The 13,031-nt window shown below is 35.0% G+C and overlaps 2 protein-coding genes across 3 annotated transcripts in view; both read right to left on the reverse strand.

Annotated features, from left to right (window-relative positions):
* Positions 1–3,343: 3,343 nt before the first annotated feature.
* Positions 3,344–5,860, reverse strand: LOC132306911 (small ribosomal subunit protein uS13z/uS13y/uS13x). Its single transcript, XM_059804509.1, has 4 exons — positions 5,712–5,860; positions 5,402–5,562; positions 3,859–4,047; positions 3,344–3,640 (listed from the first exon to the last, which is right to left on the reverse strand). The coding sequence occupies exons 1-4, from the start codon at positions 5,712–5,714 to the stop codon at positions 3,535–3,537; spliced, it is 459 nt and encodes a 152-aa protein (XP_059660492.1). The 5' UTR covers positions 5,715–5,860; the 3' UTR covers positions 3,344–3,534.
* A 2,001-nt stretch (positions 5,861–7,861) lies between these two features.
* Positions 7,862–13,031, reverse strand: part of LOC132306912 (uncharacterized) — a 37,821-nt gene continuing 32,651 nt past the window's right edge. For both annotated transcript variants that reach the window (XM_059804512.1, XM_059804510.1), the window contains exons 9-11: positions 11,225–12,999; positions 10,555–10,885; positions 7,862–8,112 (exon numbers count right to left, since the gene is read on the reverse strand). In XM_059804512.1, coding sequence (XP_059660495.1) covers positions 10,847–10,885; positions 11,225–12,999 — 1,814 coding nt within the window. In that variant the 3' untranslated portion in view covers positions 7,862–8,112; positions 10,555–10,846. The remainder of the gene's footprint in view (positions 8,113–10,554; positions 10,886–11,224; positions 13,000–13,031) is intronic.

Here is a 13,031-nt window from a genome sequence, read left to right on the forward strand (position 1 = left end):
TGGGATGAGAAGCAACCCATACTCCCCTCGGCCACCACCACCGACTCTACCGCCGCCCACATGGATCCCGATCGGAAACCTGACCCAGGTTGTTATTGGGGATTTCTTTCTGCATTGTTTATTGGAGCGATGATCTTTACGGCCACATACACCATCGCGTGCGAGAATCACCAGAAGCATCTCATGGTTCCACCGGAGCAGCCTGACCTCGGATTCAGCCTAGAATCAGTCTCCGTCTCCATCTTAAACCTCTCCGCATCTGATCAACTATTTTCTTCCCAATGGAACATCACTCTCTCTCTTACAAACCCTAACACTGACACCAACTGGCTGTACGTGGACAATAACATCGACCTCTCGGTTCATTATAAGCAATTGCTTCTCTCTGCCACTACCCTACCGCCTTTCTATCAAGGAACGAAGGACCAGCGGTTGATGATGGCAACTTTTGCTTCGCCACCTGTCACTGTCGGTGCCGTCGATAGCCGGGCTGGAAACGCCGTCGCCAACGACATGATCAATAATGCATTGCTTCATGGAGCCATGAATTTTGATGTTAAGGTACGGAGCAGGATCCAGTTATATGACCCCAAAGAGGACTGGTCTGCTTTCTATTGGATGACAGCGACTTGTAAGGATGTGAAGATTGAGTTTGTGAAGATTGAGTTTGCGATGGCTATCACAGATTTAAATGGCACATTGCTAGGCAGGGTGAGAAATTGCAGTGTTGCTGTCCAAAAAATGATTTGAGAGAGTTTGATATGATCAGTTGGTTCTTTAAATTAATTAATTTATTTATTTTTACTTGTCTTGTCTAGCATTAGTGCCTAACTGTCTCGTTTGGAAATCATTTTGTTATTGAGTGGTTAACAAGTGTTGATATACCTTCTCTTATTAATGTGCTTTTTATAAAGAAGTAACTAGTGTTGATACGGTGATTGAGAAAATAAAAAACAATGTGTTTTGTGCTGTATATAACGAAATTTGTGATTTGCCATTTCATTGCTTTAATGTTTGCAATTACATATACTTCATTATATATGCTGTATTGCTTAAATTTGATGTTTTACATAGTCAAAAATTTATGCAACAATAGAGAGCCATTGGGAGGGGATGCAGCCTTACCAGCATTGCCTCCATGTTTAATTTTGGTGACCTTGTGGTCACAAAGCAGTAATCTTACTATTCCATAGAGGCTCACCCTCGTGTCAATACTAATCCATCATGTCTTAGACCATCTAAAGACGGGAGAGGATGGTCCGAAGAACTGCTTTAATATTAAAAAAAGAAAGAAAGAAAGAGTTACAATAATTTTGAGGACTTCTGTAACAGCTATGTAACTGATTTTGGATCTTTAAGTCTTGTAGGCCTTTGGGCCGAGTTTGGGCCTTTGGTTGTTTAGCTTTCGGCTAACTATCCATTGGGCTATGTACGGACACTTATCCTCACAAACAAGGGTTGAATAAGGAACATAACCCACTAAAGAAGTGGGCTCAATAGAGTCAACCCAATCAGTCAATGGTTTAATATTTGCACCTTGGCCCAATCCCACTATTGGAATGGAGATAAAACTCAAGAATATGCCAATAGGGAGAACCAAAAAGCCAATGTCCAGGGGCCAGCAAACCCATACTAGAACCTTCTAGTAGTATGTGGTCCAAAAAGTAAGCGTATATGATACACCAGTCATGCAACGTAAGCAGCACCAGTGATGACGTCGTTGCAACCTGCCTGTACAGTATCCCGAAGCATTTGTGTTCATGGTGAACCGAATCCGGCGAGCGTGATAAAAAAGATAGCAAATCGGCCCGGTGACCATGCTGAGTCCACTTGTCCGAGATACAAGGAGACCAAGAGATAGTAGACTTTCGTATGGATAGCAAAAGAGGAAAACAAACAGAGAACACAAATAGCACAACAGCAGACATAGAATATTAGATTCAAAAAAGAACCAAGAGAAATGGTAGAAATACCTGGATCGAACGAAAATATCGTCAAACAAATGACATTAAGTGTGCCACCGTTCCAAATTGCCCATGAGACGAGCAAAATCACACAAGAACCTATCCATCCAGACAAATAATATGAGGTTCTTTCGGAATTGTGGATGACAGCCATCCCCTAAAACACACTTTTGGAAAGAATTCAAAACTCTGATGAACAGAGAACCTCTACGAGGAATAGACAACTCTGATAAATAGAGAGTAGTTTACTTGATCAAATTTTGAAGAAAGGTTGGAAGGTCAAATTTGATTTTCTCTCTCTATACACACACACACACACACAAATCGCTTCAAATCTGCCTCTTGCAATTTCCATATATTGGATAATTGACCAACCAGTGGACGGTTAAAAAAAATGGTGAATTCATTTTCTTTCTTTTTTGTAACTTATATATCGTTAATTCAGATCATGTTCTTCAAAAGAAATTGGTGTATAGCACGGATATCAAACAAAAATTATACATAGGATCAAAGAACCATTTCATTTTCTTGTTTGTTTGAGGTAATGACAATGAAACTATACTAATCAGACCGAAGGGCTGATTAAGATAAGTCTAAATTCGTTTTCAAGTTTAGCCACGGGAATCTGGATTGCAATCGTCTTGCAAATAGTGATCAATTTTTGATTAGTTATCACCATTTAGAATCATTCCTTCTTTAGTCTCTCCTAGGCTGATTCAGATGCCGAGACAATTTTGGTGAGTGATTATTTTTACGAATTTAAAAACCAATCCTTTCAAGAAAAAAGTTTAATAAAGAAAGTTATTTCAATAATTTAAAATTTGGAAGTTCTCGATTGAGAATTTTAGAGCTCAAACTTTATCATGTTGCGAGAAGGTAAAATGAATATGAAGTGTGTTTAGACTAAGACGAGGAGGGTGGAACAAATAAGGTCGGTGGACGAGTCATCCACAGGGTGTCTAACAAAAACCCATTCGATGGACTTTGTCTAATTTTCGTCTCTAAAGGTAGGTGGTAAGAAAAAAATATGTTTTCTACAACTATTATAATATATCAAGATCAAATACAATAATGAACAGCAAAGATAACTAATTTGCAGCCAATCGCACTAGCAAATCTAAAAGAGTCTTTTCATTAAGAAAAGGTGTCCATCACAACTTGATCGAATTGGATGAATCGCATTGGTTCTTGCTCTATGGGAAAACCAAACCAATCCGGCAGAGGATTATTTGATGTGTAAGATAATATAATGCTATGAGAATAGCATTTCAAATATCAAAGACGAAGGCTAAACATGGTGGACATTCTCATAAATAAAAAAAAGTCTAAAACAACATTAACATTAAGATACGAAATTAATCACAACTCATCACAACATATTAAGAAACCAAATCTCTTCTTTAGTTGTAGAAATAAAATTAAGTAATCTTAATACCGTCAAAATAATTTGCTGATAAAATCCAAAATGGTACCACATTAGCAGGAAAGCAACACATTCAAGACATACTAATTTGACAAGTCTAAAGCTCAACAAAACTTGTTGCAAGAACAGAAAACATGGAGAACCAGACTATCTCTTCTTGGAAACACCAACAGTCTTTCCCCTGCGGCCAGTGGTTTTTGTGTGCTGCCCACGAACACGAAGACCCCAGTAGTGACGTAGACCACGGTGATTCCTGCAACAAAGTCAAATAATAAGGAACAAAGAGAGAGAAAGAAAAAGAAAAAAGTTTCAGCAAGCAAACAATCACATGTAACACTACAGATTCAACAGCAAGACTCCAATATAATGATACCCACGATGGGTTTGGAGATCACACAAATGACCCAGCATTCCATCTAATTATATATTAGAAACTGTGTTCCAAGTAAATACAAAAAAAATGAAGAGAACCTGATCTTCTTCAACCGCTCAAGGTCATCCCTTAGCTTCATGTCCAGAGCATTGGATGTGACCTGAGAATACTTCCCATCCTTGTAATCCTTCTTCCTGTTCAGGAACCAATCAGGGATTTTGAATTGGCGAGGATTTGCAACAATTGTCATTAAGCTATCAATCTCTGCAGCTGATAGTTCACCAGCCCTACAAGAATGAATCCAAACAAATTAGAAATCCAATAAACTAAAGTATGACGAACAGATAAAGAATCCAGACTGATACAACGAATAGCTTGATTCTTCAGAGTATCAAATGTAGTAGATATCAAGATTTGTTGAGGATAAAATTAGAAAACTTAAAAGTGCATTATATCAAAATAACACCATTTCAGAAAACATACAAACTCGGAAAATTCAGAACTAAATAACCACTAGGAAGTATGAATCTAGATGGCCCAAAAGGAATGGAGCTCCATTGCACTGTACATAGCATTAGAAGGTGAAAGCATACCATGATATGTGAGAAATTGCCAAAAAAGTTGAGCCTCTAATAAAATTCAGCGAACAATTTAAGTATCATCTCTAGGGCTACTTTCATCACATTATAATAGGCATTTTCTGTTGATGTAAAGAACAGGACCAAAAAAGATAACCGTCCATTCCATTATAAGGCATTTTCTTTCCTTTAAACCAAATTGAACGAGCGCCCAAAACCAGGTATTCAGGTTTTCATGTAGTTAAGAAAAAAAAGGACTAGTGTTCAACTTCACCAAATTTAACTTCATTTCTGTCCCATAATCTATTTTGCTAGCAATTACTTCTTCATTAATTAATAAACATTTCAACAACGCAGAGGCTAAACTGCTGAACTTAAACCAAACTATCCATACAAAAAAAAAAAAAAAAACATAATAGAACACAGCAACAATATAATCCACACCAATGAATCCAAAATAAACAACCATAAGAGCACAAGTTCAAATAAGGACCCAACAATGAGAGAACCTAGAACTACCACCCAAACAGAATTATTAGTTTATTCATACATTAAGGAAGGCCCAAAACCATGTTTGGGTGTGGTTACAAAGATCAAGAACTAGTGTTCATACCTTCACCAAATTTAACTTCATTTCTGTCCCATATCCTATTTTGCAACCAATTACTACTTCGCTAATTAAAAAATGAAAAATTATACATACAAAAACCATAAATTAACACAAAAAACAATAGTCAGAAGCAACAAATTTTAATAAACAAACATAACAGCATCAGATCAATTTAGAAGGACCAAGGAGTGAGAAAACCTAGAAACTACCAACCAAATAGAATTGTTAATTATTTATTTTTTGGGCTAAAGATCAAAGACAGAAAAGCTACTAAAACAACATCTACAAAAAAATCATAGCTGATTGCATCACAATATACTGTTATCGCAGTTATCGCATCACAACATAGAGTTATCGGATCTGCAACAAAGAGTATAGAAACCCTAGAACAGAATCGAACTTGGAAAATTGAAAAGGAGAATAATAATAGGGTAAAAAAATAAAAAGGAATACCTCTTGTTCATATCGATGTCGGCTTTCTTACAGACGATGTTGGCGAAACGTCGACCGATACCCTTGATGGAGGTCATTGCGAACATGATTTTCTGTTTCCCATCAACATTCGTGTTCTGAACACGAAGAATGTGTTGAAAATCCTCATTTGCAACAAGCGACTGCAAATATCAAACAAGGAAAAGTTAGATCAATACAAAAAATAGTTGTGTATGTGTGCATATACATATACATATGTAGGTATATAGACAGAGGAGAGAGAAGACGATTACAAAGGTGGAAAGAATAGAGAAAGGTTGGATTGGCTCACCATCGCTACGATCTTAGACCTAACTCCGGAGATGCTCTCTCGTTCAGTGCGATGGTTGTGACTGCGGCGTAACAGAAGAAGCTACAAACCCTAGACTTCAATCTTCGCTGTGAGAAACGTTAGCTTATTATATATAGTAGCTTATGGGCAAAATGGTAAATTTAGATATTCCAGCATGGTAGCCGCTTATATAAATGTTTGCACTCCACTATGTATTTTCAGACTTCAACTAAATATAGGATAATAAAAGAATTTTTACTTTTTTATATAAAATGTATTATTATTATATATATATATATATATTGGTGTGGCAAAACGTAAAATATCTTGCTCAAAAAATATATATATATTTTTTTTATATTTGACAAAGATTTAGGTCAAGTTCATCGAGTGAGATACGTAAAATAGTTTGTCAAAAATTAATGGACTAAAAATTAATCGGGTGAGACACGTAAAATAGTAAATATTTTAAGACAATCATAAAAATACAAAAAATATTTTTCCAAAAATATTTTAGCTCAAACAAAGGGAGCTCAAATGTAAAACATTTTTCATAGAAATAATGGACCCTTGTTGTTGTGACGAGAATATGAAGGAAATAATAAAAATAAAAGAGTTCTTCAATTAAATTATGATTTCGTTCAAAGGCAACCCATTTTGGGAGAAATTTTAAAAACCTTATTTAAGTACGTTGAAATCATTTTATAATTATTTCTGTTTTTACAACGAAATTATTATTATTATTATTATTATTATTATTTTTTGGTCATTTTCCAACTTTTCCTATTCTAAAATAACACCTTTCCCTTATCTTTTTAAATAAATGAATATTGTAATAAAAAGTTAAAAATTGTTTCCAAAATTTTTTTAAAATGTGCTTTAAAAACTAAACCAAACAAATAATGATTATTCATTAATCAAGATACCATATAATCGAATGGGATGCTCAATATATTTTTTTAATAGAACACTACAATGTAGCGACTCTGTTTGTTTGAACTTTCAATTAAAAAATAAGATATAATACAAATTATAAAAATAAGCAACCAAATACAAGCTTTTAATATTAGTTATCAGTTGCATAAACACAAGTTTTTTATTTTTATTTTTTAAAGATTGTGTAATATCAACCAAGTAGCAACATGATTTTTTTTTTTTTTTTTTTTTAACTAATCTATTTTGAAATTTTTTTTACATTAAAACAAAGACTCTAAGAATTAGCTCTAACGTTACAACTCTCAGTATTCCAAAAGAAAAACAACTTGATATCTAAAAGTTGAATAGTGACAGAGAGGCCAAAAAAACATTCCAATGGATAAGCACAAATGAAATCCATATTTTTAATAGTGTGTTTATAAAGTATGGGGAGAGAAAAAGGGGAGAGAGAGAATTGCATTGTATTTGAAATGATAGTGAAGAAAAAATAAAATTTTACTTGTTATAAAAATTCATCCCTAACTTTTACGTCATTTACTCTTCCCAAACATGACAGAATTTGGCAGCCACAGGTTCAGTCATCAATGTTTGCTTAGCCCAAATTCCCTATCTGCATCCAAACACCAAGGTTGAGGGATCGAGACTCCAGTAAAATAAATATGTATGCCTGGGGTATAAAAAAAGGGGTACTTTGGAGTTTGCATGATAAATGTATGTGTATGTGTGTGTGTATATAAAATATATATATATATATGTTATATATTATGTTAGGTGTGGTTGTAGCTTCTAATAAAATGTCTCTTCATGAATGTTGTAAAAACAATATAAACATATATCCTATGAATATAACAAAAGACAATTCAAGTTGGGAAGAGGTTTTCCAGATTTGAGTATATACGTCATCAAAAACAGAATCTTCCTTCATGTAGAGACTAAAAACAATCCTACATATAAAAGTGCCCAAAAAAACATACACACCGCTGAAAACATGATAGATTTTGGCAAGAATACCTGGGAAAGGAGAAACATAAAAGAAAATTTGTGCCAAACATCAGATTGCATAAGAAAGTATTAACTAATTGCACAAGCTTACCTATCTTTTTTCTTCTCAAATAAGCAGTTTCAATCTAATTTTGGCATGCATTGGGAAGAGGATTGAAAAAAGAAGTGCAACTAGCAACCAAAAAAAGCACCAACACAAAATATTTACCAGATTTACTAAAAGGAAACCATCTTCCATCGATTAAACTACCATTGGTTGCATTTACAATGAGCATAAGCATGTGGCCGAGTCAAGAGTGAGCATCTGCATACAATTATCACATGCATCTAGCTTTAACCCCCCTTAAAGTAACACACTACTAAACTCTACCAGGATCGTAGCAAAAGGGTGGGATGTTCTGTTCACCCCGCCAAGAAGCTCCTTTGCATTTTTCTTGGCTTCAACCGGAAACTAAGATTCCTACTGCAAATGGACAAAAGAAAAACAAAAGTTAGCAGATAAATTAGGAAGATGAGAGAGAGAGAGAGAGAGAGAGCCGGTGCAAGAGAAACAACTACATGAAGGAAATTACTACATATAAATCACGGAACAATCATTGAATGACAATCTTTTGATTACCAAAGCACATAGAATACTTACTCTCAAGTCAACAAACCCTTATCTCAACTCCTTAGTGCAGCTACATGAATACTTTTTCACCATTTTTGATCAATCTAAAATTGTTACCTCAATCAAATCACATAATATATTTCCTCACTATCTTAATTCGGGAAAAAATAAAAAATAAAAAATCAACACTAATACAGCAATAAATTCCCTTCAAGATTTTCACAAATGAGGAAATACTATGGTGTTTCCTTAAAGCAACACATTTCATCATCTCCCGTATCCAACAAAACAAGGAAAGGTTGCAATGCTATTCTAGACGAGCTTAGTGGTTTAAAGAATACAGTGGAAGAAATTAGTCTTAAAAGTAGCATACGTAAAATAAAAGAAGATTGACTTAAGGGATTGAAAATGGAACGCATGAAGAAGAATAAAGATCCTTGTATGGTTTTCTATAAATCTGGAAAAAAGTTAATGTTTTGTCCCTAGACATATCATATAGTAGGTTTTAGAATATAAAAGAACCATAAACAGATGTATTGACATGATTAAGGATATATAAACTAGTGCTTTGACCATTACAAAGATAATTGTACAAATTATTCTATGTAACTAAAAAGACTATCAAGTGATAGTGAAAAAAATATTCTAATACCTATATATAAAAAGGAAGGGATTATCTAAAGTAGTACAAATTACCAGGATATTAAAATAATAGTCATAAATTAAGAACTTTATGAGAGAGTTATTGAATAACAACAAAGACACAAGCGTTAGAAAAATCAAATTGGTCCACAATTATAAACATTTGCTTACTGAGAAGACTACTGGAAGGGAGTACAAAGAAGAGGAAGAAAGATCATCATATTACTTTCTGTGTAGCTGGGAAAAGGTTGCAATGTTGTCCCTAGACTTATTATATGGTGGGTTTTAGAATAGAAAAGAATAATAAATAGATATATTGACATGAAAAAGGATTTTCATATAAATGCACATAAGTGTAGGATAAACAATTGAATTTCTGGTCACCGTAAACTTATAACAAGAACAACACTAAGCCCCTATATTTTTACCTAAATTATGCATGAATTGACAAAACACATACAAGAGAGGTTCAATAATATGTCAATTGCAGATGATATTGTTCTAAAAATAGATAAGAGATGAGTGTTAAAATAGAGATCTTGCAAAGCTCTATGATCAAAAGGGCTAATAATAAGGACAAGAAATTTGAATATATGGCATGTACCATAGAGAAACTAGGAATACAAGTGGAGATGTAGAGAATATCAAGGGTCAAGGATACCAAAAGGTGAACAAATTTCATTATTAGATTTAATTATTCATAGGAGATTGAAAATGATATTAAATTTAAGAATGATAGGATAAATTAATGAGTGCTTCTGGTTCTAGCATCCTGTTTGATCAACGTATACCTCTAATGGACATTAGACCAATTATGCTTTTGGGAAAAACAAGATCGGTCAAGAAACATGTTCTTAACTTCTGGCTGAAATGCGGATGTTTATAATAGATATGTGATGGACGACAAAAATAAAGACTATGAGAAAAAAGAAGAGTAACGTATGCCAAAGTAAGCATAAGATAATAAAGATATATATAACAAAGTGTGGCTTAAATATATTAATGGCCATAGAAAGAACAGAATCGAGAAACAAGCTTTATGTAGCCAACCTCCAATAGTTCAGATAAGGGATGTGTTGAGTGAAGTTATACTTTTTGTGTGTAATTAAATTATTAATTTATTTAAATCACCCAATACTAAGAAGAGATGTGGTTATTTGTATCTAAAATACATGGCTTATGGCAATACATGAAAATATGAGATAAGAAATATATGCATTCATGATAATGTTAGGTTAATGCCAATCAAGGGAAGTATGAGAAAATCGTAGAGAAGATGGATTAGTTATCTGGTATGAAATTAGTGCACCAGCAAGAAGTAAAAAATTCAAGCACAATCAATCGCACAGGGACAGCTCAATTTATGTGGGACAACTGACAAGGCAGTCAAAAGAGATTCCCTATGAGCCTAGATATTAAATGAATGATAAAAAAAATTCCCACAGCTAACCGGACGTAGTTGGGATTAAATTCTGCAAACTTGATTGATTGATTTTTGTAAGCTGCAAATGGTTTCATTTGGTACAAGATAAAAGCTGTTTGAAATATATACAAGACACTGAAAATTAATACAAGAGAGAGAGAGTTGAAGACTGTAAAACAGGACTTGTAGTGAAGACCAACAAGGCAATGAAATAAGAATACAAAACATACCTCAAAAAGAAGTTCCACATTTTTTGACTTCAAGTATAAATATTCACATCTGTCACAAGAAGGGTTCCACAAGCTGTTGGTAAGATTGTAAGCAAAACCTAATGTAAGCTCCTTCCATGCTACCCTCTAGAACTAAAACCCATACACCAACAAAATCTTTATTTACAAAGTTTTGGTCTCCAAAAGGCACAGTCCATGGGTGATAATAGCTTTAAACAGCAACTAGTAAATCTTTACAAGAAGCAAACATGCTTTTAAACTCTAGGACTCCACGTGTCACATAAGTGAGATTTTAGCACAGCTTACTATTCAACAATCTACACGACGCTACCTGCAAAATAAAACACCCAAATGTTAGATTCACCATTTAAACAGAGCAAGACTTGGCCTTATTCTATTAGCCAATCACACCAAGAAATACAATGAGAATGAAGAAATAGTAACACCAACAAGAAAAATAGACAAGATGCAACAACAAATTCAAAAATGAAAACTATGGCGTTGCGCAACAAGTGAACTATGTCAAGGAGTCATCATTGATAATTGAGTTTTGATGGACCTATCATACTCAATCCGACTTTCAGCTTTACAACATGATCATCTAAAGTTTGGTTGTGGGGGAGAGAAAGAGAGAGGAGAAATCAAAAAGCCTGTTCTACATTACAATCACCTCGGAGATGCCACATGCACTACAATTGCCAGAGGTACAGAGACAAGTAACACCAGGACTGGAACTTGAGTTGCACAAGTGTTTGGAATCACACTGTGTGACAGTTTTGTGATCAACATGAGAACCAGACTCAGATAGCTCAGAAGATTTGGCACCCATCTGAGGCCTGCTGAGAAAATAATTCCCATCAAGTGATGTGGAATCAGTTTGAGCAGCAATTTGACGGTTCACCTCAACAGGACAAGTGAATACAGATGCTTTTATTTGAGGAATATCATTTGCACCATCAGATGTCAGATTTGCAGCCTCTGAACCTTGATTAACACAGCCCCTACCACAGACTCTAGATTTGTGCACAAGATCTGTACAGTGGTGTACAGATCCCTCATCAAGAGAACCTTGATTTTGATCAAAAGCACGAACTTCTCCAGTTAGCTCACAACCAACAGTTTCTTTACCTTTTCCCTCTATTGAATGAAGAGTTTTACTCTCACAATTTGCAACTGACCCAACATGGGAAACAGTAAATGATTTGCTTTCCAACCTACACATACTGTATTGATTTAAGTTGTTGCTACGTTCCACAGTCCCCTCACCGGGCGACGAAGGCATGACAATAGAATCAGAATGAGCATTTTGAAATTTATTGATCTCCTTGTTAGCATGCCCAGAACCAGAATTAGCATTTTGGCATTCATTAATCTCCTCACTAGTATGTTGTCCATCAAGTTCAAGAGCATCAATGACTAAAGCCTCAGTATCTATGATAGCTTCATTTTCCAACCCTTGATCATCATTTGTCACACCCAAATCGACATGATTTTCCTCATTAGTAGAAGAATCTCTAAAATTTGTTGCCTCACTTGTTATATCAGATTCAACATGCAAGGAGCCAGCAACATCATTTTTTTTACGTGCATGATGGACAATAACCTCACTGAAAATGTTAGATTCAGGCCCAGCAGAACATCTCGTACCAGAACTAATTGCCCAAGTATCTATGATAGCTTCATTCTCCAACTCTTGATCGTCATTGGTCACACCCAAATCGACAAGATTTTCCTCATTAGTAGCAGAATTGCAAAAATTGTTTGCCTCGTTTTTTATATCAGATGCAACTTGCAAAGAGCCATGTGGAAACTTCGAACTGAATTCAACAGAAGCAGCAACATCATTTTTTACACATGCCTGATGGATAATAACATCACAGGAAATATTAGATTCAGGCCCATCAGTACGTCTCATACCAGAACTAATTGCCTCAGTATCTATGATAGCTTCATTTTCCAACTCTTGATCATCATTGCTCACACCCAAATCGACAGGCCCAGCAGAACATCTCATATCAGAACTAATTGACTCAGTATCTATGATAGCTACATTTTCCAACTCTTGATCATCATTGCTCACACCCAAATCCACAGGCCCAGCAGAACATCTCATACCAGAACTAATGGCCTCAGTATCTATGATAGCTTCATTTTCCAACTCTTGATCATCATTGCTCACACCCAAACTGGCAAGATTTTCCTGATTAGTAACAGAATCTCTATAAGTGATCGCCTCACTTGTTATATCAGATGCAACTTGCACAGAGCCATGTGGAAGCTTCGAACCAGATTCAACAGCAGCAGCAGCATCATTTTTTCCACGTGCCTGACGGACAATAACCTCACAGGAAATATTAGATTCAGGCCCAGCAGAACATCTCATACCAGAACTAATTGCCTCATGCGTAGTTTGAAGCTTGGGACTAAGTTCAGTAGGCTCTGACACTACAAGAAAAGGAGGCATAAGGAGTCAGAAA

Source organism: Cornus florida, unplaced genomic scaffold, assembly GCF_030987335.1.
Source record: "Cornus florida cultivar Cherokee Brave unplaced genomic scaffold, ASM3098733v1 CherokeeBrave_3.0.0_Hap2_Chr05, whole genome shotgun sequence".
In the NCBI taxonomy this organism is placed as follows: Eukaryota; Viridiplantae; Streptophyta; class Magnoliopsida; order Cornales; family Cornaceae; genus Cornus; species Cornus florida.

Excerpts from the sequence above, each read along its gene's own strand:
- LOC132306911 (XM_059804509.1), bottom strand. Across the intron at positions 4,048-5,401 it reads GACATCGATATGAACAAGAG|GGCTGGTGAACTATCAGCTG; the intron begins GTATTCCTTTTT and ends TCATTCTTGTAG. Across the intron at positions 3,641-3,858 it reads GAGCGGTTGAAGAAGATCAG|GAATCACCGTGGTCTACGTC; the intron begins GTTCTCTTCATT and ends ACTTTGTTGCAG.